Raw genomic sequence first — 26,209 nt, 5'->3', positions numbered from 1 at the left:
GAAAGCTTTGAAGCAGGGGTGTGACATGGTTGATAGACACTTAGAAAAAAAAATCTGTGTTATCTGAAGACTATTTTTGTTTCTTTGGTGTTGTTATTTTTTGTTTGTTGTTTTGTCATTTGTATTATTTGAAGACTGTATTGCAGGGGGACAAGTAAAAGGGAAATCAGTAAGGAGTCTTTTTCCATAGGCAAGAGGTTATGGTAATTTAGATCTGGGTGGTGATAATAAACGTGGAAGATAGGGTAGAATTAGATTCATGATATCCTGTATTGTGGAGAAAAAAATAAATCAGATTTTGACCATTTCAAGTTTGAGGGGCCTCGTTGATTTCCAAGTCGAGATGTGAAGGAGGCAGGTGAATCTGTATGTCTGCAACTCAGGAGGGATCTGTCAGTTCTGGGTGAGTTTGGGTGCGGATGGCATTGAAAGCCCCGGGGCTGGATACGGTATCTTAGAGAGAAGTGTGAAGATTTCAATCTTAAATGGAACCAGAGGATATAAAATGGAGAATCTCATGCATGGGTCCTCAGGAAAATGAAACTTAAGGACCAAGGGACTGGTCAGGCATTTATAGAAAATCGAAACTGATCCCTTGACTAACGAACATCCTGCAAAAGTCTCTTCTCCTCCTCAAGCCAATGAACTTGCTGCTTGGACTCTAATTGAATTCCCTCCTCTTTGTGATCCTTGCCCATATATCCAGCCCACCCCAAAGCCTCAGAGGTCTCACTTGTAGCTTACCGCAGTTGGTGTGTCCAGAATTGCAATTCTTGGGACTTCCCTGGCGGACCAGTGGTTAAGATTACACGCTTCCAACGCAGGGGGCGCAGGGTTGTCGATCCCTGGTTGGGGAACTAAGATCCCACATGCCGCGTGGTGCCCACCGCTCCCCCCCCCACCAAAAAAAAACCAGGCATATCAGAATTGCAGTTCTTCTGCTATGCCTGCATAAACTCAACTTCTGGTAATTCAAGTTTGCCTCAGTTTTCCTCTTTACTTAGGTTGATGAAGTGTAGCTTTAGAGGAGGTGGAAGACCTAGGTCCAGGCCTTGGCGGTCTGTGACATTTAAAGCTCTAGTGAAAGGGAAGAAGCCAGAAACAGAGTGAAGTGGGAGGAAGTTGGTGTCCTAGTAGCCAAGGAAAAGTGTTTCGGAGGGGAGTGCCCCATTGTTCAAGTTGCTTCTGAGGGACTGAGTAAGACTAGGACAGAAAAGTAATTGGATTTGGCAAGACGAGCTTGGACCTCACCTTGACGAACTCCTTGGAGTGGTAGGGACAGGAGCCTGCTGGAGGCTTGGAAGAGGGGAGGGTTTAACTGTAAGGGGAGCATGTCAGCTGAAGAATGGTGTGTTTATGGTGGGAAGTGCTTCCGTCAGTGGTTGAGGAGAGAGGGTAAAACTTCAGGAATTGAGACTTAGCACCGTCATGAGGGATGGCATCTAAAGCACAGCCTCTGGTAGGTGTGTTTATTTAGAAGTATTCAGAAAACACTCATTCATTCAGAAAAGGCAGTCAGTTGGTACAAGGATGATAGTCTTTGCAGTGGCAATTTAAGAGCTGAGTAGGTAACTTAAAATGGAAAAATTATGATGTTAGAGAATAAGAATAAGAAGACCTGCAAGATCTGGTCCCTGTGAACTCTCAGCACTGGCCCAACAAGGCTGCCTTTGGGGACAGGATCTCACACTGAGGAGAAGTGACTGGGAGTGGAATAAAAGTTAAGCAGGGCACCGACACAGAGACAGAAGGAGGAGAAGGTCCAGACCAAAGTGGGGGAGGAGAACGAGCCTGGAAATCCCAGGAGTCAAGGCTCATATCAAAACGAGCATCAGGCAGTATCAGGCCAAGGTCAAATCCCACACACGGTTATTATTAGAAAAAAGAGGATGAAGAGCCGAGTAACACCCCTGTGGAGGATGACAGCACATCAGTAACCTACTATTTCAAAACAAGCTGAAAGGTACTAAGAAAATGATGCGAGTCATGAAAGACTAACATAGATCAGAATTTTAAAACCCCAGAAATCAGGTGACCACTCAGGAAAGAATGAGACATAAAAGAAAGAGTCATTTCAGAAATGAAGAGTGAGCCAGAAGCAACACAAGAGAGACTATCTGAAAGGAAATAGAAGGTAAAAAGAGGAAGATTTCAAACATTAAAAGGAAATGAAAAAAGAGATACAAAGAATTTGAGAAAAAGTGGCAAATGTTGAAGGCAAAGAGAATTGAGTAGGTTAGTTGGGGTCTCTGAAGAAGGAAACCAAAGCAAGGGAACAGAACAAATGGCAAAAACTAGTTCAAGACAGCTTTCTTGACATAAAAGGTTTGAAGCTAAATTTGAACGAATATATATAGTATGTGCCCAAGAAGATCGACCTGGAAAGATCAACACTAAGATACATTCTAGTAAGACAAAAAATCATTTGGGCCCAAAGAAAAAGAAAACACATGGCTAATGAGAAAGAAAATTAGAATGTCTTCAGACTTTTCTGCAGCAGTGCTTCATGCCGGAAGGAAATGGAGTGACATATTTAGGATTCTCAAGGAAAGAATCAGCCAAGAATTTTGTGTCCAGAAAAACCACACCAGCCAATTTTCCAACTCTCCGGACACTAACTTTATATCTTATAATTAAATTCAATTCTGACGCTAACTCTGGTAGTCAGCGTCAGATTCCACAGGTTTAAGGGTTCGGTCTCACAAGACTGCCCTTGTTTCAGACTTGAGTCACAAGTAATGGGCCACAGGGTACCCATGCTCTGTCTGACTTGACTAAAAATCAGAGGCTCCCACAAACTCTTCTCCCCTTTTCTATAATTTGCTAGGACAGCTCACCAAACTTAGGGAAACATTTACTTACATTCTCTGGTTTGTTATAAAGCATATTATAAAGGATACAGATGAACAGGCAGATGGAGAGGTGCATAGTGTAAGGTCCAGACAGGTCCTGAGTGCAGGAGCTTCTGTCCCCGTGGAGTTGGGGAGCACCACCCTCCCAGCACGTGGATTTGTTCACCAGCCTAGAAGCTCTCCAAACCTTGGTATGTAGGAGTTGTTATGGAGGTTTCATTATGCAGGCATAATGGATTAAATCGGTAGCATTTGATTAGCTCAGTCTCCAGCCCCTCCCTCTGCCTTCCCCTGAGGTCTGTGTGGAGGTGGGAGTTGGGTGGGGCTGAGAGTTCCAACCCTCTAATCATGCCCGTGACCAGCCCCCATCCTGCAGCTATTTAGGGGTCCCCAGCCATCAGTCACCACATCAAACACACAAAGATACTCTTACCACTCTAGAGATTCCAAGGATCTTAAAAGCTCTGTGTCAGGAACCAGGGACTGAGACCAAATGTTTTGGCAAAAGATGTTCCTATCAGTCAGGAAATTAAAAGGGTTTTAGGAGCTCTGCCAGGAATCAAGACCTGGGGACAGAGACCAGATATATATTTCTTATTATATCACCATATCACAAGTTAGGATAGAGAAACTAAAAGAATAGAAACATCTATTTTAGTTTATATCGTTTCTTCATTTTTTGGTTAGAATACTTCTATAAAGAGAAACTTTCTCATCAAATGTTTGATTACTCTGAGGTTCAGTATATAAAAGAAAGGCAGGATAAATGTTTATTTTCTGCCTTTATGTACTAGTTTTCAAAATAAATTGATTGCCTATGGTGACCAATTAGGATTAAAAAAAAATCATTGTGAATTGAATTCTCTTTGGTGGCTTTCAGTCCACTGCAGTTATTATTCTTATTGATCCTCAACTTTGGCCAGTAGATCCTTCTTTAAGTTGGGTCTTGAGCCCTTTTGATATGATCCTTGACAATTTTTACTCCCCTTCAAAATGATTAATCTGAATTCATATTTTAAATGGAACTGTATTACAACTGGAAAGGGATTTTCTTCTCCATGGAGTCCTGGATTAATTATCATTGAATGTTGAAATGTGGTTCCATGTGAATTTTGTTGGGATTTTTCCCTTCATAGGTATGGGAGGTATCGCCAGCATGCCACCGCTGACCGCTGTTGCTCCAGTGCCAATGGGTTCCATTCCTGTTGTCGGAATGTCTCCCCCGCTAGTATCCTCTGTTCCTGCGGCAGGAGTGCCTCCTCTGGCTAACGGGACGCCCCCTGTCATACAGCCTCTGCCTGCATTCACTCATCCTGGTACGTGACCTGCTGAAGCCACAGGCCGAACTTTTACCTGTATTTTACTCTTCATTCTCATTTTCTGTCTTCACGTTCTGATTATATTTAAATGGTATTTTATTCCAGAAGAAATCATCTTCATTTTTTTCTTTTTTTTCATTTAATGTCTCATTTTGGGGATGAGCTAGGCTAGAGAGAGGGAAAGGAGAATGAAATTATGAAGCTTTGGGTGCCATTGTACACAGAGGTGAACTCAACAGCTAAAACCAAGAGCATAATTTCCTTTCAAGGCCTTGATGAGAGCAGCTCAAGTTTGAACAGTATTTGAACACTTTTTATTTCCATGTATCATTTACTACTTTTCTTCAGCTGCCATGAATTGCTAATAAACAAGCCAATCCCTTAGGAGTAGAATTATGTGGGAGGAAAAAAAAGAACATTGCCTTTCTTTTTTTTGAGGAGGTGGAGTGAATCAGGCATAGAGGGGGAAGGAAGTCTATTGAATGGCTAAATATATTAAGGTTATAGTATTACATGCTTGCTTAATTGAGACTTTATTCAAAGTCTTTTTCCCTTTAGTTAAAGAAAAGCATAGTGTAGATGTAGATGGTCTTAGTCTAACAAATCAGAAGGGATTCATATCAATATGGAAAGGTTTTTTTTTGTTTTTTAAGTACTTCGGATATGTCTGAATAAATTCGTAAGTGACTGACAGTGTGAGTTTGAGCCTTATATATGAATCTGCCTAGGCCTCCGCATTTATTACATCTGTCAGGATGTGTCTCTAAGTTATAGCCACAGAATCCAAATCGACCTCTTGTTTTTAAGATGTTCTTTTCACAGGTAGTTTATCTTTCATAGGAGACCATGACTGCAGGTGTGATGGCAGCTGAGAAAATGCTTGTAATTATTTTTCCAGTAGTAGCAGTGAATCCCCGCACTGTGTCTTGTTTTCTTTTGCGGCGAATGTTGCAAGACAGTAGGCAAATTTGAAGGGAATGTTGGTTAAGGCTCGAAGTTTTTCTCCTGACACACAGCTAACCAGCTTGAATGAGACTCAGACACAAAAGCTGGCCCTTCCTGGCAACACGTGTCATCTGGCCAAGACAAGTCTGTGACTTCTTGGCTCTTACATCTGGAACTAATACTTCAGCTCCTTCAGTGCAGTTAAGAATATGCCAGCTATCTATTTAAGCTGTTACTTCTTTAACTATTGGAACAGGTCCTCTAAAATGTGATACTAAGTGTCTAATGAAGAATCAGATTTTATGGATGTAAACATTACTACCTAGTAAGGTGGTTTTCTGAAGGAACTAGTAAAACACTTTTGGCTAGAGGGCAGGAAGCAAGGAGGGAATAACTTTTTGAGTCTGGAATGGTAAGAAGGGAGGAATAATTTCTGCCTCAGATTTGATAACTATGCATTTTAATTTTTATAAATAGGGAAATGTTTCTTACTTTTGTAAAATTAAAATTATTCAACATTTATTTATTTTTTCAGCAGCCACATTGCCAAAGAGTTCTTCCTTTAGTAGATCTGGTCCAGGGTCACAGTTAAACACTAAATTACAGAAGGCACAATCATTTGACGTGGCTAGGTAAGTTTGCTTGTTGTTTTAAATGGGTGGTTTGGTTCAACCATTATCTGATTGACTCATACATTTGAAAGTGAATTAGCTCTGTGTTCTTTATTTGTCTTGTTTTAGTTTGCAGAATGCTAATAATTTTCTTAATTCTGGATAATGTTACTAGGTTTTATTATTTATTTGTTGTAGAGATGACAGAATCAAGAACACTACTTTTCCTTTGAAAGCGTTGCATGTTGATTTTTTTTTAAAGAGGATGATAAATAGGTAGTAGTAAATGTTTAAAAAAATAGAACTCTAGGTATGAGGGAAAAAAGCACATTAACTGTTTTGTGTCAGTCATTTAAAAGTTTATGTATAAAAAATACTATATGAAGATTAGAGCCAAAACTGGCTCTAATTTTATCTCAGACAATCTTATGGGGTCTGTGTGGATTGTTAGTAAAACTTTAGATCAGGTTTTATGAAATGAGTTATTCAGGTTATGGGACAGTTATTATTAAATCAAACATGTGGCTCAATTTTGGGTACAGCTTACATGACCTGTTTGCTTCTGTTTTGGCCAATCTTGGTTCATATTATCTTTCATATTTTTATTTTACCCATGTTTTCCCCTTGCATACTGCTGTACTAAAATAAAAAATTAAATCTCTTGATAAGCTGTCTCAGAGCTTTCCAAATGAAAAGGAGATGTAAATGAAGATGATTCCATCTTTTCTTGTTTCAGTCCTCTTTAGGAATCTTTCCTAAGTGAATTGAGTCATTTTTCCTCTTTAAAGAAAAGAGCATGTTGAATATAATTCAATAATTCATTGCCTTTTAAAAAATAATGTAAAGAAAATCCATAAACTGAAAAACACTGTGCCAGATGCTTTATGCACATTAACTCATTTAATGCTCACCTTCTTCCCCATAAGATGACTGATTTTCTGTGTTATAGATGACGAGGAGGCTCAGAGACAGGAAGTGACTTGCGCAGGATAACTTAGCTCCTAGGTGATAGGGCTGAGTTGAACTGAGATTTTTCTGATTTTAAGGCAGATGTTCTTAAAATTTGCCCTGAAAACTTCGGTTAATTGTGGTATACAGGTATTTGTGTTCCATTTAATTAAGGTTTTACTCCTAGGATGCAGGAATATTTATTGAGTATCTGCTTTGACTCATTAATCCCATTTAACCCGCACAACCACCTGTAGGGTAGTAATTGGCTCAGAATTGTGAATGAAGAAACACCCGGAGAGGTTATATTTCTCACCCATAGTTTACAGCTTACTAAACAGCAGAGCTGAGATTTAAATTGAGATCATCTAACACTAAATTCCATGTTTTCTATTCTTTCTCCCATATCACGCTGAACTTTGAGTATTCTCTGACTTTCCACAAGTGATTTTGAAATCTGTCTTAAAATTGACTTGTGACATTAAAATGAACAAACAGCCAGTATTAGCAAAATTAATGCTATTAAAATGTTGGGTCTGCTCGCCCATGTGCAGTAAAGCCAATCTACTGACACCAGGTTGTAAGGCACCAGACAAGGAGTCCGGAGCAGCTAATGCTCAAAAAACCTGAGCTCCCCAATGGGTTTTAGGGGAGCATTTTTAAAGGCAAGATGAGGGAAGGGAGTCACAGGATGTGTGACCAGCTGTGTGCCGTTCTCTGATGGGTTGATGCTGAGGTAACAGGGCAGTGCCACAGGGGTTAATGTTATCAATCCTTAGGCTCCAGCTTCCCTTTGGTGGAGTTTTAGCATCTGTAAAACAACTCAGGAATGTGCATCAGATACTGTTATCTAGGTACTTCAGGGAGGAACTAAAGATTCTGTGACTGCCATATGGCTGACTGTTTACATTGTTACCAGTTCTCCTGGCCCAGTTGCTGCTTTTGTCACTACACGTTCATGTACTTTCAATCATTAATTCTTGAGTCAGCCTTTTGTGACTCAGGGGAGGCCTGGGAGACTACAGCTTTTCTACAAACAAGAGATAGGCTGAGAAAAAAAAATTGAGAGAGGCAGGCAGAGGACGTGAGGGGAGGGGTCTGTCCCCAGAAGGCCCCATAGGGTCCTGCTCCGGTTATAAAAACACTGGGGTTTTTTTGGTAGTTACCTTTCAATAATTTAAGTTTCTAGCAAGTTTTTATAATGTGGCATCTAACTTTTTGGTTAATGCATTTTTAGGCCTATTTAAATTCTCAGGAATTTGGTAGAAAACTATGATTGGATAAGTGTAATCTTGAACACCTTCTGTGTAATACCCTACATTCCTGGGGTGCAGGAGAGATATAATTAACTTCTTGACAAATAGGCAAGAGTTGGAATCTTCAAAATATTAGTTTAAAATGAGAGAGTTGTTGCAGAAGTATGCACAGCAGATTAGAACTTGGTAAATGTTTTTATTAAGAAGTTTATAAAAATTGAAAAGATAAATTTTTATAGGTACTTTTCAAGTGTTTGGGAGCTGTTTCTGTGCTTTGAGAAGTGTACATAGTAAGTATCAGTGCGTAGGTAACATACATAAATGATGATTAAAAGGTCCAGTTCATGATTAAAATTTCACTGTAATCTGTGAGAAATAGATATTTTTGTTGAAATGAAAGGAAATTGCAAATGGGGCATTAGTTGTAATCTGTCCTGGAAGTAGAATGCCATTTTTACTGCCAGCTCAGCCATCGTGTTTAAATTGCCCAATTGAAACATCTGGCTCTCAAGAAGCCATGGGTACCAACCAGCATGATACTGTGTGGGAACTAATCGGAGGAACTGATCACCAAGGAGGTCTACACCCGAACTGGCTGCCAGCAAGGGGTTTCCTGAGGTCAGCTGCATGTTGGCAAGGAAAGGTCAGCACTGGATTGCAGTCAGAAGCAGAGCTCCTTCCCATACTGCACTGCTGATTTGCCAACCGCCCTGGGAATGTTCTCTTCTCTCTGGGAAACTCCATTTTGGGCATTTAAATTCTCAGAATGAAATAACTCCATTTCATTAAGAAATACATTCTGTATTTTGGTGTAAAGAAAGTTAAACATTTTAAAGAATTAATACCTTTAAAAGCAGTTATTTGTTTTCTATCATCATTGCTTTTTGAACCTAAAGAGGACTGTTCTAGAAGTTTAGAGAAGCCTGGTCATTACTGTATCACCTCAGTTCCGAGGAGATTTTCCATTCTTTTGTAGAAACTTTAAATTAGTAAATTGTCCATATAACTTGAACCAGCCACTTGGTCTGCTGTGTTTACCTTTGATTTGGAAAAAATAATGAGCTTATCTGGAGAGAAAGGTTTATAACCTTAAAAAATGGAAAAAATCATTATAGAAAATTCAGAAAGTGATTAGGAAGTGAATAAAATATTAAATCTAGTTTTCTAGAGAAGTTCTTAGTTTACTGTTTTTAGAGAACTTAAATGTGATTTTCCTTACTATTAATCCTTTTTTCCTCTCCTTCCTCTCTTTGCCCCACAGTGTTCCTCCTGCAGCTGAATGGGCTGTTCCTCAGCCATCCAGACTGAAATACCGACAGTTATTCAACAGTCATGACAAAACCATGAGTGGACACTTAACAGGTATTTACAAATGAGAATTAAGATAGTGAAACATGATCTTTGTTCTAAATGCAAATTGTTTCTAGATGTTGGGCTGAAGATTTTCCCAATGTCTTCCTCCATTTATTGTACTTCTTTCTAAACAGGGTTTTTGTTATTCCCCTCCAGTTCTCATCTACTGATAAGGCCATAGTTATTTTATTCTCCAGTGCCTCAGGCTTTTGCTTCTTGGTAAATAGAACCTAGACCACGGATCCCCCAGCACCCTAGATGCCACTGTTGTGCAAATCAGCGCACTTGCAAAGAAACACTGCTGTGGACAAAGCCTGGTTCACATTCTGAAGTTCAATTTAGTAGATGAACTTGAAACTGTCTACTCAAACAATCAGTGTTTATGGCAGGACACAGGGTGAAAGTTAGTAAATGGTTGGGGAGTTTAGAACCTAGCTTTGCCACTAACCAGCTGGAGGCCACTTTACGTATTTGGATCTTATTTCTTCATGTATAAAAGGCCAGAGTTAAGGTATGTGGTCTCTATGGATTTAAAAAAAGATTGTTGTCTACATTAGAAGGATTCAAAGGATTTTATGATACTGTCCAGAAACCTTTCTAATAAGGGGTTAAAACACTTAAAATTGTTAGAGAGTTATAAAGAAAAGCATAATTTTAATAAAGGAAAATAGAGATCTCCAATACAAACATTAAGTGTAAAAGGGGGGAAAATGTAACTGCTCTTTAACAAATATGAAAGGAGGGGAGAATGGGGTCATTTTCCTGAGGTGGAGAAGCAGTGATATTCAGCAAAAAACATTTTAAATTTCTGATTCTTACTATCTTTTTTTTTTTTCTATCACTTACAATTGCAGTTTTTACTTCCAAGAGAAAAATTCATCCTTGTTTAAAAATGTCAGGATTGGGTGAGACTTCGAAGGGTTCTGGTCTAACCTTGAACCCTATCCCAGTAAAGAATCTCAGCAGTCATTTCAAATAAGCGTATATTTGTATCTGAAAGGGCGAATTATAAGTATGCACAAATTCTCTGTATGCCTCTCTCACTGTGCTAAAGCGGTAGCTGTCACTTTTATACATAGCATGAAAAACCAGGCCAGCTTATATGGGCACTGAAGGGATATTCAAAAGTATAGTTTTAAGTACTGTTTAACATGATTTGACACCAGTGTATCATACAGACCCAGACCTGCATTGTCAGTGAATCTGAAAACATTTTTTAAAGCACTGTTGGTGTTTGCTGGGAGTTACTTAAAATAGTATTCAGATGCGATGTTGATGCCGAAATTCTCTTTTCTTGGTAGGATGTGTTTTATGACCGAAGTATAGTATCAGGTAGAAGGTATATGACGCAGGAACTTAAATATTTAGAACTTTTAATATCTGAGGCAGAAAATAAAATTTGAAATATACTGGATGGATGAGCAGATTTTTGCTACTGTTTAGCTGTATACTTATTACTGTTTTGTCCTGGAAGGAATTTAAGGTGGGAATTTCATTTTCAAATCTTTGTATAGTCATGTCAAATAGAAAGAATAATTTATTACAGTACATTTTAAAATAGTAAATAAAAGACATTTAATTTGTTTTCCCTTTGTGAGGAATCAATATAAGGTGTGTTTTAGGCTAAATAAGACTGTTGATGGAAGCAGAGCAGGTTTTGTTGAGATGAAATACAAAGATTATTTTCATGATCACAACTGTGAAAATAATTGTGTGAATCCTCAACCCCTAAAGCAGTTACTCAATTCAGCTTAAGAATTGAGTAAGATTAAGAAGAATATCAAGAAAGTTGAGAATAGTTCCCAGAATGGAAAGAGGCAGAAGTGAAATATTTAGCAATGGCACAGTTTACCCCATTGATTACCTGGGTTGATTTCGCTGATACACCTGGTTAGGTGGGCACCCCCTTGTTCCTTCCCAACCTGATGTATATGCTACTGCACGCTCTTAAAAGAGACACTCTTATAAAAGAGAGAAGGAGTCCTTCCTAATCTAAGTTGTATAAGTAGCTCTAGAATTCTGGTAATGCTATTCTTGCTAGTCCACTTCTCAAAGAGGTATTCGATTATCTCCTTGCATTCTGAAACAGTGCATATGTTATTTGGTTATTCATATGCTAATCACAAAATGCTAAAAGTCTTAGTCCTTGTTTGAAGTAAAGCATTAACTTCATTTAATTGTCTCTGTTCTTTCCATTCAAGCTTCCCTACTGAAACATAGCTACCCACTGTAGGCTTTGTGAACTTGAGATTTGTGTTTATTCCCTTAATGTTTCCTTATAAGCCAGTCTGCCTTTCATGAATGTAGGCTTCTACAGAATAGTTCCGAACACTCAGAGCTTGATTTTTATGTTGTCCTGTTACTATCTTTGCTGTTGCTGATCTAATTTAATGTTTCACAACCTTGTCTTAGGACTTAGAGTCAAGTATTAGAAATTGCAAAAGACAGTTGGAATCTTTTAGTGCAGGGGTCAACAGACTTCTTCTATAAACAGCAAAATAATGTTTTCAGATTCAGTGACAATGCAGGTCTGGGTCTATATGACACACTGGTGTCAAACCATGTTAAACAGTACTTAAAACTACCTTTAAATATTCCTTCAGTGCCCATATAAGCTGGCCTGGTTTTTCATGCTATGTATAAAAGTGACAGCTACTGCCTTAGCAGAGTGAGCGAGGCATACAGAGAATTTGTGTATACTTGTAATTCGCCCTTTCAGATACAAAAACATTTTAGACTTGCAGTCATACACTGTCACTGCTCTTCAGCTTTGCCGTTGCGGTATGAAAGCAGCCGTATATCGTGCTTAAATGAATGGGCATGGCTATGTTTCAATAAAACTTTATTTACAAAAACAGGTGGAGGGCTGGATATGGCCTATAGACTGTGGTTTGCCAATCCCTGTTCTAGATCATTTTCCTCATTTCAGAGATAAAAGAACTTCCTAAAAGTAGTTTTGTTAATGTCACATGTCATTAGGGAGTGGAAGAGTCAGGACTGGAATCCATATGTCCTGATATCCAGGTCCAGGGTTAGTTCTTTTCATTTATTGTTACACTTTTTATTGAATAGATGAAATATGAACTTTCTTTTTTATAGTTCTGAAGTGGGCAGAATTGTTACAAGTATAAATTGAAGCATTCACTAAACTTTTGCTAATTCTACTTTAATGTTGCCAACATTCTAAATACAATGTTAGAGACTAAATAAAATGATCAATGAACTTTTCTCATTCCAGTATACCACAGAACAAGCAAAATTTTATGCGTGGTAATCTTCCTAACACAGTTGCTACCACTTTCCATTCCTTGGTCTTCATGTCATCCTGGGACCACACCTTGGGAGTCAGTGATGGACATAAGACATTTATCTCTCTCCTCCTAACACTAGTTTATTTAAACATTCAAATTCTTACATTGTAGCCTTTCTGGTATCTAAGGCTAGTTTCATGCCAAAACTGAAGATATATACAAGTATTTTAAGAAGTGAGAGCTGATTCTGAGATGAGAGTTGAAATTCCAGAAATTCTTCTTTATCACTAACCTAGGAAATGGCTGCGATAATTGGCCATTTATACAACCTTGAGCAAGTTTTTTTTATTTAGTTTTGTTTTAGAGTCTGTATAATGAAATGAGTAGAAGAGTTCTCTCTAAGGTCCCTTCCTCCTCTAAGATTCTCTGAATCTTATCTGAATTTGATAGTCATCATGGTGGAGGAAGCAGGTGGTGGCCAAGATGCTGAATTTAGAGAGAATAAGTTTCAGCTTTGTAAATAAAAGCCTTGTAAAAAAAAAAAAAAAAGCTTTGTAAATAAAATAGAGATGGTAACCTGGACAGAAGGGCAGGTTATATTTTGAAACTCTAATCCTTTACATACTCATTCCTCATTAAACATCTATTTAACAAAAATTAAACTATTTAACAAAAAACCTGTGTGCCAGGTGCTTTGTGTTTCTTGCCTTTTTCATGGGGGCTTAATTTCCTTTTTAAAAAGCCCCTCGGGTAATAGCAAATACCGTTTAAAGCACTGTGATTGCATGAGATTACATAGTACCTATGTGCAGAACACTGATCAGTGAAGATTTGCTGATTCATCTTTATATTTTTTTCCTGGTTTTTGTTTAGGTCCCCAAGCAAGAACTATTCTTATGCAGTCAAGTTTACCACAGGCTCAGCTGGCTTCAATATGGTAAGGAATGAAAAAGTTCCTTGGTTTGTATAAAGAGGAAACTGTATTTCTTGAATTGATATGGCTCATGGGTCTTTAGATTAATACCGTTATTTCTAAGGGGGATATATGGAGTAGGCTTAATTTTCCAATGAGTTGTTATGATTACCCCTCTTACTTTCCCCCCTTTTGATTTTGAAAAATACAAAAGCAGAGCAATCAATATAATGAATTCTCAAGAACTCATAATACAGCCTAAATAAGTCTCAACTTATGACTTGTCCTGGTTCTCCCCTCCTCCTTTCAATTATTTTAAGCCAAATCTCAGTCATTATATCATTTCCATCTGCACATATTTCAGCTTGTATCTCCAAAAGACATAGGGATTTTTTCCCCACATGACTGCAATACCAAAAGTCCACTTAAAACTGTTAAATAGTAATTCTTATCATTAAGTTAATCAGATGGTGTTTAAATTCCTTAGATTGTCTCATAATTTTTTTATAGTTGATTTGTTCAAATCAGGACTGAAATAAATCTATATTTTGTAACAATTGGTTGATACATCTTTTAAGTCTCCTTTAACCTATAAACTCCCCCTTGTCTTGTTTTCCACTCCTCCCCCACCCCACCCCACAAAAAAACCCCAGATCATTTGTCCTATAGTTTCTTATAGCCTAACTTTAGCTGATGGCACCCTTGTGGTGTTAATTCATTCTTGTATTTCCTGTAGATTGGTAATTAGATCTTAAGCAGGGTTCTGCACCTCAGTGCTATTGACATTTTAGGCCCGATGACTCTGTGGTGGAGGCCTGTCCTGTGGACTTTTGATTGTTAAGTAGCATCTCTGGCCTCTGCCTACTGCAGCAGCATGAGCCCCGCCTCCACTTGTGACAATCAGAAATGTCTCCAGACATTGGCAGATGTTCTTTGCAGTACTAAATCAATCAGTGGTTGAGAACCACTCATCAGATTCAAGTTTGAATTTTTTTTTTTTTTTTTTTTGCAAAATACATCAGAGATGATACCGAGTACTTTCATCAGTAGATACATTTATGTCTCTTTGTCTATTTTGTAATGAGTTTTAGTAGCTATTGATGAGCCTTGCCTAATCCTATAGGATTCTTTACATTTAAATATTAACTAGAATGTTAAATATTTAATTTTAATATCTAGTTAAATATTAACTAGAACACACACTCTTCAGGAGTGTATATCTCTCAGTTATGCATTATCCATTGATTCCACCTGGAAGATAAACCCGGTCTGTACCACTTACCTGCTAGGTTCAAGATTTTACTGCAGGCTCATTGATGTGGTTGTTTCATAAGTGGTCAAGCTCTAGGGCTGCTCCCTTCACCCATTATAGTCCCTTCTGCTTTGCGTTAAAGGGTCAGCCTCTTGCAATAGCATAATAACAGACCAGTTAGCAAGCATCTTATATCTATGACACATCTAGACCTCTTTAAGTCTGGGTGTGTACCAATATCCTAGGGCCCTCTGGAATAAAAACTAAAGACCTAACATTTATGGACGTTGGTTGTTCTCATGACACTAGAATATAATGAAATGTTTAAGTTTCTCATTTATAACCTGCCCTCTTTGAAAAAAATACTTGAGTCTTCTCCTACTAGAATATTATATTCTCTTTCTATATGATAAAAAGATATTTAATTAAATGTGTACAGCCATTCTTCAGGCAAGTATGGGGAAAAAACCAAATAGGAATTCCACCTGCCTTTGAATTGCATTTACCTAGGAGTGGGCAGTGGAAAGGAAGAGAGAACAAGGTAAAACAGGCAGAGTTTTCATTTGTGGCTGTGTTTTACTTAAAAACAGGAGTCTGGCACCTGGAAAAGGCAAAGGTAGAGGGACAGAAAAGAGATCAGTGGTTGCCAGGGCCTGGGGGCAAAGGAAAGGGTGACTATAAAAAGACAGGAATTTTCGGTGATGATGAAACTTCTATACATTGTAGAGTTACACAACTGAATGTGTTTGTCAGAACTCGAAGAATTGTACTCTAAAAGGGGTGGATGTTACCGTATGGATATTGTACCTTAAAAAAAAAGAGTTTATGCCACCTGAGGAAGTTTCAGATTTAAGAGGAGTTTCTTGATTTATCGCATCAGCAAAGCCAGTTAGTTGCCCAGTGTAGCATCTGTCCTATTGGTATTTTAGTGAACAGTGTTGTGGTCTTGCATCCTCTTTTGGTGTCCAGAAGTTGTTAAGTAAAATCACATTCTTGGACTTGCTAGAAAAATCTGTTTACTTTAATTAGCTACCAGGGCAAGTTGATTATGAAGAACAGTGACGATTGAATCCTAAGATTAAGGAACAGAAAACACCTTGCCTCTGTGGCTGGAGGCCGTAAAGATCCACCCTTGGAGGCCTAGATCAGGGCTTGGTCCAGTGAGCTGAATCTGGCCTGCACCTGGTTTTGTTTTTTAAAACAACCGTGCCCATTTGTTTCTCTATATATTGTCTGTGGCTACTTTCCTGCTGCAGCAGCAGAATTTCGTGTGATAGAGATTGTGTGTTCTGCAAAGCTTAAATATTTACTATCTGACCTGATAGTCTGCAGAGCGTAGTCTAAATTAGACACATGGAATGTATGATACATTTAAAATGGGTTGCAATGATTGAGAAGAGTGTAATTATAATCATAGTTAACATCTGTTGAATGCTGAACACCATCCCAGCTATATGGATTGTCTCATTTTGTCTTTGCAATGGTGGTGTGAAATAGGTACTATTTTTATAAACTGAGGCACAGAGGAACTCAGTTGGCCTAGAGTCAGAATAAGAAAATAGAACGTTTAAATCACTCATGAATAGTAACAAGCATGCATTTTCATGAAGCTAGATTACAATGAACTTTTTGTTGAATAGGAATCTTTCTGACATTGATCAAGATGGAAAACTCACAGCAGAAGAATTTATCCTGGCTATGCACCTAATTGATGTAGCTATGTCTGGCCAACCACTGCCACCGGTCCTGCCCCCAGAATACATTCCACCTTCCTTTAGGTAAGGAATATTTGGCTCTCATAAGAAACTGTGCGCTGAGTATGTGAATTTCAAACTTGGCTTTGTTGCCTGTGTATCTTATAGTCATTTTTTATTCTTGGCAAGTAAATGAAATATCTATGAATTCAAGCAAATCTTCTTAGGTAGGTTTGTGTTAATCTTTCCCTGTTCTGTTCTTTAAAGTACTCATAGGATATTAGTAAAACAGTCAAATAAAACATCACAGATTTTGTGATTTTTGAGACAATCCATATAATCAAAGCTCACCCAAAACTTTAGCAGTTTAAGTGCAATGATATCAACCTGTACATAGAAAATAAAGCAAGGAGATTCTGCCTATGAATTCTACACATTCCAGACAGAGGTAACAAAATGCTGGCAATGTAGAAATTATAATCAGGAAGATTATTAAAGAAAATTTTCATGGTCTGAAACATAACCTCAATGGAGACATCGAGAGGGTAGTTCAGGGTCCAATTGGGAAGACTCTGCAGTTACTGGTATCCTCCGCCTACACACAACCACGCATACACAGCCCTCTTGGACAACTGTGTCTCAAAGCTTTAACTTAAAAGACAAATTTGAGATCTTACGAGACAAAGAAGAACAAAAGAAGCGCAGATAAGAATTTCTGTCCTAATTCCTCACAGGAAGGACTGGGGGAAAAGTCCCCATAAAAGTATGAAACATGAAGCCATCACTGTCAGCACATACATGGTGCAGGGGGGAGCTGAGAAAACTGTGAATGTGTAGGAAGAAACCGGTAGCTGGACAGTTTGCCCACAAAATCTCACAGCTTCAAGAATCGCTACAAGAAACACAACACTGGAAGCTGATAAAAAAGCATAAAAAGAAGATAGGTAGATCGGTTTAAAAGAGCAAGATTAATGGTGTAAAGTGAAACTAACCAGTAAACTAAGTGATTTGTTTTAAGAACTATAAAGTATAGACATTTCATGTGTTTGTTAAGAGATAACATGGAGAGACTTTGTAAAGGGGAAAAAAAAAGATGCTCTCAATTAGCTGAGCTGCTAATCTTCCCTTGGAAATTTAATGTTTCATAGGAGGGTTATGATCGGAACAGCAAACACTTACTATGTCCAAGGTACTGCTCTAACCACTTGACAATTGTTCATTGATTTAATCCTTTGGAATTGTCCTACTTTTGGTGATGGTTCTAAACATTTGAATGAATATGGCACTCAGAGTCTGATGACGTTCAGATACTCATTTTTAAGAAACTCTTGTAAATAGAGAAGACCAAATCTTTATCTTTTCCTCACTAAAAATGAAATTTGCTCCATGATATGTGGCATAATCTTAAAAAAAATTTTTTTTCATAGTTTACCCAATTCTACCTAGACAGCTTTACATGAATCCTTTTTTTTTTTTTTCTTTTTTTCCACAACTGCAGAAGAGTTCGATCTGGCAGTGGTATATCTGTCATAAGCTCAACTTCGGTAGATCAGAGGTTACCAGAGGAACCAGTTTTAGAAGATGAACAGCAACAACTAGAAAAGAAATTACCTGGTAAGACAGTCCTTATATTTGAATTATAGCATATTAGAGATTTTCTATCTCTAAGGCAAAGATGGAGGCAAAAATAAATTTAGCTTTTGACATTCTTGCTATGTTTCTTTTTTTAAATTTTATTTTTTTGCTGTGTTGGATCTTTGTTGCTGTGCACAGGCTTTTCTCTGGTTGTGGCGAGCAGGGGCTACTCTTCGTTGTGGTGCGCGGGCTTCTCATTGCGGTGGCTTCTCTTATTGCAGAGCATAGGCTCTAGGCGTGTGGGCTTCAGTAGTTGTGGCACGCGGGCTCAGTAGTTGTGGCTCACAGGCTCTTTAGAGCTCAGGCTCCGTAGTTGTGGTACATGGGCTTAGTTGCTCCGCAGCATGTGGGATCTTCCCGGACCAGGGCTCGAACCCGTGTCCCCTGCATTGGCAGGCAGATTCTTAATGACTGAGCCACCAGGGAAGCCCTTGCTATGTTTCTTTAACTGACCTTAGTCAGAAAGGAGACACTTTTCATATGCTTTTGGATTTGAATATATGTATAGAAATAAGAACATTATGTACTCTGCTAATGCACCCTTGTTCTAGCTTTTAAATTGAAATCTGATTATTTACCACTTAACAAAAATTTTATAAATGTTATCTATAAAATGCTCAAAACTGATAAGCCTTTAAGGTGGTTGCAGAAATAGAATGTAAAATTGCCTACTGTTGTTTTCTCATGTTGTTATAGAATCCGAAGCTCCTTGATAACAAGAAGTTATTTTAAATTTAATATGAACCTAATTTAAATTATCCTCATTTACAAAGATTAATTCATCATACTATTAAAATATTCTATGGTAGCTATGAATTATTAATGATGAGATGACAATTGATACTGACACCCTAATGAAATTTATTATGGAACCTCTTTATGTTTAATACTCTGTCAGTGTCATTTTGTTGCATTTAAAGTGCTCAGGGGATAATTGACCTGCTCAGGACACTAGCTCTCCTAGTCTCCTCTTTAACTAAATTACTTTTTGTTCAGCGATAAACTGCTTACTGAAAATGTTCTTTGTTCAAATGTGTTGAGTACAGTGAAGAATCTAAATGTTAATAATACATGGTCCATGCCCTCTAGAAGGTTATAATACAACTGAGGATTTAAGACATCCATATAAACAATCATCAAAGCAGTGCATAAGTATGATAAATTCCTGAAGACAGAATTATAGATGCACAGCAGAGCTTACTTATAGCTGGTTGGCATAGACTGGGAAATACACAAGCAATTAAATCTCTATGGAAGAGGTCACAGTTGAGTTGAGATTTGAAGAGTAATTGGGTCATTACAAGTGGAAGGGAGGAACATTTCAGGTTGATAATAATGGGAGTAAAGTCTTAAAGCAAATAAGGACAGGAATCCTTAGAATTTGGAATTTTCTTTTTCTGTTGGTAGAAGACATTCATTTAAAGTTTTGAACAGGATGTGACAGTATTAGAGTTTTGGGTTAGTGCATTCTTTCTTTCAACAACCATTTATTATGTGCCTCTGTGTACCAGAAATAGGGCCAGATTTTGGAACTAAAAAGATGTATAGGGACTTTCAGTTTTTTTCATTTTTTTAAATTGAGGTAAAATTTACTTAAGATAAAATTGATCATTTTGAAGTGTACAGTTCAGTGGCTGTCTAAGTCAGCTTGGGCTTCCATAATAAAATGTCATAGTCTGGGTGTCTCAAACAGCAGAAATTTATTTCTCACAGTTCTGGAGGATAGGAAGTCCAAGATCAAGGTGCCATCCACTTCCATTCCTGGTGAGGGCACTCTTCCTGACTTGCAGATGGCTGCATTCTCACTAGGTCCTCACATGGCCTTTCCTCTGTGTGTGCACATGGAAAAAGAAAGATAGCTCTCTCTTCCTTTTCTTATAAGGCCACTAATTCATAATGAGGGCCCCATCATCATGACCTTATCTTAACTGGAATTACAAAGTTCCCATCTCCAAATACCAGCCCATTTGGGGGTTAGGGTTTCAACCTATAAATTGGTGGGGTGGAAAACATTCAGTCCAAAACAGTGGCCATACCTAGTTACTCTCCATTCTCCCTTTTCCCCAGCCCCTGGAAATCACCAGTCTGCTTTCTGTCTCTTTGGATTTACCTCTTCTGGATATTTCATATAAATGGTATTATGCAGTGGGTGACCTTTTACATCCAGCTTCTTTCACTTAGCATAGTGTTTTTGAGATTCATCCACATTGTAGCATGTATCATTACTTCATTCCTTTCTCTGATGGAGGGGACTTTCGATTTTAAGGTGGCAGAGTAAAATGATTGCTGCCTGTTCTGAAATCACAAAAGGAGCCAGAAGAACAAGAAAATAAAACTTGCTTGCCATCTCTGATCTCTAATCTAACTACAGTATGTAAGGAAGGTCTGTTTTCAGTGAAGGCCAGACAGGAATGTGGGAAGAAGCCAAGAAAGGATGCTCACAGCTACACTTCTCAAGACAGTGTGTGAAGTGACGGCCCTTGAAATAGATTGGGAACAATGGGAATGACATGCTGCACAGGCTGGCAGTGAGAGCTTCACTTGTCTGGGGCTGGCTCCAAGGAGAAGCGTGTGAGGCAAACACAAAACTGAATAGACGCTGCTGAAAACGTAGTAAGGGATGTGGTGGATGGAATTTTTTTTTTAAGTAAAATAAAATGGATGTAAACAGTGTTAGCAAGGATCAGAGAAAAACAATTATTGACCTGGGGATAGTTCTAAAATTCATAATTGGTGTTCTCAAAGAAGGAAACTGAGTAATGGGTTAGAAAAAATAACTTACGGAGTATCATTTCCATGATGATTAGGGTACAACCTGCTCTTCAGTGTGAAACCCAGGAGGAGACTTACCTTCTTACCTCTGCATTCAGAAACTGTCTTGTTTGTTAAAATTGAAGACAAAACAGCATGGTTTTAAGCAAAGAAAAAAGAGGTAGAAAGCGAAAGATTCATGGTACAGAAGTGACAAGGGGTCAATTGCTGAATCCAGGTCATAGAAAAGGGAAAGGGTAGAGTGACAGGGAAGGTATGGAGGTTGGGTGATGATGCAGAACTGCTGTCAAAAGATTATTCCAGAAACCACGTTTGGCATTTCGAACACTATGATGTGGTTTATCTGGAGGGGAGAGTATATAAGCAAGAAGCTGGGTGAAGGGCACATTCGTAGTGCTTATCAGTGAGGGCACAGGTGAGAAAGAAGCTTTGGGAGTTCAGTTTTGCAGGTACACTGCACATTTCCAATATGCCATTGAGTTTTCCCTTTGAAAATACTATGTTGAAAATCATGGCTTTTCCTAATCGTTACGTCTTGTTTTAAAGTAACCTTTGAAGATAAGAAGCGTGAGAACTTTGAACGTGGCAATCTGGAGCTGGAGAAACGGAGACAAGCGCTCTTGGAGCAGCAGCGCAAAGAACAAGAGCGCCTGGCCCAGCTGGAGAGGGCGGAGCAGGAGAGGAAGGAGCGGGAACGCCAGGAACAGGAGCGCAAGAGGCAACTGGAGCTGGAGAAGCAGCTGGAAAAGCAGCGGGAGCTAGAACGTCAGAGAGAGGAGGAACGCAGGAAAGAAATCGAGAGGCGAGAGGTGAGCAGCTGGGGAGCAGCCCCGTCATGAACACGCCTGCTCTTCCAGAGCTGTTTAAGTAATATATTAACAGTCTTTTTTTTCTTTTTACAATTCAGTAGTTTTAGTTATTCACAAAATTGTGCAACCGTCACCACTAATTCATCACCCCAAAAAGAAACTCCTTACCCATTAAGTGGTTACTCCCCATTCCCCCTCCTCCTGCCCTTAACAACCTCGAATTTCCTTTCTCTCTCCATAGGTTAGCCTATTCTGGACATTTTGTATAAGTGGATTCACATAATATGTGGCCTTTTGTGTCTGGCTTTCGATTAGCATGTTTTCATGCTAAGTTGTAGCGTGAATCATTACTTTATTCCGTTTTGTGTTTGAATAGTATTCCATTATATGGATAGACCACATTTTAAATGTATCCATTCATCAGTTGGTGGACATTTGAGTTGTTTCTACTTTTTGGCTATTTTGAATACTCTTGCTATGAACATTCATGTACAAGTTTTTGATAATACAGTCTTGTAACAAACCATTGATAGCAGTTAAGTATTTTTTTCTAGCCTTTTTTCTGCATTCACATACAAATATAGAAACAAAAAGGTTTATATGGTGGGGAGGTTGAAGGTTTAGTTGAAATTGTTTTATGAAACCACTGTAATGGTATCACACTAAATTTATTGTTCTGCATCTTTTTCTTTTTCCACTTTAGAAAGTATGTCTAGTAATCTTCACTGTATTTTATGGATGGCTTCCTAAATTTGGTGCCATACCTGGATAGGGGCCAAGCCTGTCTCCTGTCTGTCTTTCCAATTTTAGTATATTGGTTTTTTTTTAATTAATTAATTAATTTTTGGCTGCATTGGGTCTTCATTGCTGCGTGCGGGCTACTCTTCGTTGTGGTGCATGGGCTTCTCATTGTGGTGGCTGCTCTTGTTGTGGAGCACAGGCTCTAGGCACACAGGCTTCAGTAGTTGTGGCACACGGGCTCAGTAGTTGTGGCTCGCGGGCTTTAAAGTGCAGACTCAGTAGTTGTGGTGCATGGGCTTAGTTGCTCCATGGCATGTGGAGTCCTCCTGGACCAGGGCTCGAACCTGTGTCCCCTGCATTGGCAGGCGGATTCTTAACCACTGCGCCACCAGGGAAGTCCTAGTATATTGTTACAGAAGCAATGACATGATTCTCTTGTGTGGATAAAATGTATTTTAAAGATGGGGGATTTGTCTTTATAAAAAAATAATACTTTGGTTTCATCTCCTAATGATTGCTTTAGAAAACTTGTAGCTATAAGCTCCCTTTCATTCGGGCAGACACACACAGATACTAACAGGATTTTCATTTCCAGGATGACGACCAAAAGGTAGACAGCCTTTCCTTCTTCAGTGTTTTAAAAAAAAAAAAGTATTTTAGAGTGTTTATTCAAGATTATTTAATTGACATTTACCATGTGCCAGGCATTGATAGTCCCTGGAGATATGGTGATAAACAGGAACTCCACCTGTCCTCCAGGCCCTTACAGTGTAGTTGGAGCACAGGTATGTAAGAAGCAATTACAATACGATAAAGAGTGCCAGGTGCTCCCACAGTTACTCTGCCTAGCAGCCATCAGAGTCAGCGTTGAAGAGAGCTGACATTGCCAGAGAAATTACAGAACCTTCTGTGCTAAAAAGGAAGTGAATGATTAGGGAGATGGGGGTTACAGACTTTTAAAGCTTGAGACAAATAATAATCTCTCATGTGACAGAAGAAATAATAATTACTTGTTTGATGGAAGAAAGCTTTTTTTGTTTTGTTTTTTGTTCTGGGGTTTTTGGCTTGATTTTACTAGATTAATTTTCCTTGTTTTTTATGAGTCCGTAAATAAGGAAGAGGAGCTTATTTTAGCACACCAAGCATCCTTAGCAGCGTAAAGAATTGAATGTCAGTGGTGAAACAATCCAGTCTGTTCTCAGCTCATGTAAATATAATAGCCTTTCTCAATATTCTGTGTTTTCCCATAGAAGGAATATTATATTTGTATAAAATTTTTCTGCTATATTAAAATAAAAATTTCTTGTAATGTTTAATAATATTTCACCCCTAAAAGAAAACACTTACTAGATGTAATGCTTACTAAGAGACCTTGAAGAGTGTAAGAACTGAACAATTAATAAATCGTCTGTGTATGTCATAGGCAGCAAAACGGGAGCTTGAAAGGCAACGACAGCTTGAATGGGAACGGAATCGAAGACAAGAACTGTTAAATCAAAGAAACAAAGAACAAGAGGACATAGTTGTGCTGAAAGCAAAGAAAAAGACTTTGGAATTTGAATTAGAAGCTCTAGTGAGTAGTTTGATTATGCTTTGGGAATCTACTTACATTGAACCATTAAAATGCTAATAATTCTTATTATTTTTCATTTGTTAAAGAATGATAAGAAGCATCAACTAGAAGGAAAACTTCAAGATATCAGATGTCGATTGACAACCCAAAGGCAAGAAATTGAGAGCACAAACAAATCTAGAGAGTTGAGAATTGCTGAAATCACCCACCTACAGCAACAATTACAGGTGAGAAAATATGTCCCTTAAAAGCTTTTTGGCTTACATGCCTTTCTCTGATTCATCTCATTCATTTATTCACTCAACAAACATCAAGCACCTAATAGGCACTGGGAAGCCAAGATGAAGTAGACAAGGTCCTTGCCTGAAAATAGGTTGTCTAGTAACTCAGCACACTTGCCGAGACTGCTACATGCCAGCTCAATGCAAGCTCTGGTAAGCACTGAGGATCCAGCAGTGGACAGCAGAGACAGGAACCCTGCCCTCACAGAGCTTACCTTCTGTTTGCAGGGGAGACAAGCACTAATAAAATAACAAGTATGTACTCTATTAGAAGATGAAAAGTTGCTCTGGAGAGCAAGTAGGGAAGAGAGTCCCCAGTAGTAAGGAGAGCTGTGATTTTGAGTAATGTGGTCAGGACAGGCCTCTCTCTGAACATGCTTTTTGAGCAAAGACTTGAAAGAGATGAGTGGCTGAGCCATGTGAATATCTGGCAGAGCAAGTTATAGGTAGGGAAACAATAGTGCAGAAGACCTGAGGCTGTAGCTGGTCTCTGGGATGCCAGTTACAGCAAGGAGACCACTATGGTTGGAGCAAGTGGGGGCTGGATCACACAGGGCCTATAGTCCATTCATGGGACTTTGGCTTTACCGTGATGAGCACAATAAAGAAGTGCAGTTAAGTATATTAGGGGGAGTTCCAGAAATGTATGTATACACAACAGTTGGAGACAGTGGAGTACTCTAAGCAGTTCTGCTTTCATTTTATTACCTATCCAACCTTGACCACCAAGTTGTTACAATATCACCTGGTTTGGTTTCAAGAGTTGAGCTAGGGGGCATCAAATTCATGTAGATATTGTTCTGCATATCATCATGAAATATGATAAGTTTTGAGCATTGTGACTTTTTTTTTGTAAGTCGTTTTAAAACCTCTGTGTTCTCAGAGACGTTTTCTTTCTTTCTTTTTATTTATTTATTTATTTATTTATTTATTTATTTATTTATTTATTTATTTATTTATTTATTTAGGCTGCATTGGGTCTTTGTTGCTGCACGCGGGCTTGCTCTAGTTACGGCGAGCGGGAGCTACTCTTCATTGCGGTGCTCAGGCTTCTCATTGGGTGGCTTCTCTTGTTGCGGAGCACAGGCTTTAGGCATGCGGGCTCAGTAGCTGTGGCTCATGGACTGTAGAGCGCAGGCTCAGTAGTTGTGGCGCATGGGCTTAGTTGCTCCACAGCATTTGGGATCTTCCCGGACCAGGGCTCGAACCTGCATTGGCAGGTGGATTCTTAACCACTGCCCCACCAGGGAAGTCCCTTGAACATTGTGACTTTTATTTCAGCTTCTTCCTCTCTGCATGCTTTTTTTGAGATTTATCCATATTGTTGACTGAATCAGTTGTTTGTTCCTTTTCATCACTGAGTAGTATTTCCTTATTTATCCCCTCACCTGTTGAGGGACGTGTAGGTTTTTTTCCAGCTTGGGACTGTTTTTTTTTTTAATTTATTTTTGGCTGCGTTGGGTCTTCATCGCTGTGCGCAGGCCTTCACTAGCTGCAGCAAGCAGGGGCTACTCTTTGTTGCAGTGTGCGGACTTCTCATTGCAGTGGCTTCTCGTTGCGGAGCACGGGCTCTAGGCGCGCGGGCTCAGTAGTTGTGGCTCGCGGGCTCAGTAGTTGTGGCTCGTGGACTCTAGAGCGCAGGCTCAGTAGTTGTGGTGCAAGGGCTCAGTTGCTCTGCAGCATGTGGGATCTTCCCAGACCAGGGATCAAACCCATGTCCCCTGCACCATCAGGTGGATTCCTAACCACTGTGCCACCAGGGAAGTCCCTGGTTTGGGACTTTTATGAATAAAGCTGCAATGAGTATTTACTTATACATCTTTATGTGGAAATGTGTTTTATTTCTCTTGGTTAAATTTTAGGAGTGGAATTACTATGTCATGTAAGTATGTGCTTAACCCTATCAGGAACTATCAAATTGTTTGCAAAGTGGTTGTACCATTTTACATTCTCACCAGGAGTGTATGAGTCCTTCACTTGTTCCTCATTCTTGTCAACACTTGG

At 38.8% G+C, this 26,209-nt stretch overlaps 1 protein-coding gene across 2 annotated transcripts in view; it reads left to right on the top strand.

Annotated features, from left to right (window-relative positions):
- ITSN1 (intersectin 1) overlaps window positions 1–26,209 on the top strand; it is a gene marked incomplete at its 3' end in the record, with an annotated part of 230,302 nt that overhangs the window by 82,898 nt on the left and 121,195 nt on the right. For both annotated transcript variants that reach the window (XM_082840315.1, XM_082840316.1), the window contains exons 6-14: window positions 3,989–4,168; window positions 5,652–5,748; window positions 9,193–9,293; window positions 13,409–13,472; window positions 16,341–16,478; window positions 17,893–18,008; window positions 21,348–21,610; window positions 23,775–23,924; window positions 24,011–24,151. In XM_082840315.1, coding sequence (XP_082696441.1) covers window positions 3,989–4,168; window positions 5,652–5,748; window positions 9,193–9,293; window positions 13,409–13,472; window positions 16,341–16,478; window positions 17,893–18,008; window positions 21,348–21,610; window positions 23,775–23,924; window positions 24,011–24,151 — 1,250 coding nt within the window. The remainder of the gene's footprint in view (window positions 1–3,988; window positions 4,169–5,651; window positions 5,749–9,192; window positions 9,294–13,408; window positions 13,473–16,340; window positions 16,479–17,892; window positions 18,009–21,347; window positions 21,611–23,774; window positions 23,925–24,010; window positions 24,152–26,209) is intronic.

Source organism: Leucopleurus acutus, assembly GCF_964270905.1.
Source record: "Leucopleurus acutus genome assembly, chromosome: 5".
Lineage (NCBI taxonomy): Eukaryota > Metazoa > Chordata > Mammalia > Artiodactyla > Delphinidae > Leucopleurus > Leucopleurus acutus.
The sequence above is the reverse complement of the archived record's forward strand: the minus strand, read 5'-3'. Positions and strand labels throughout refer to the sequence as shown.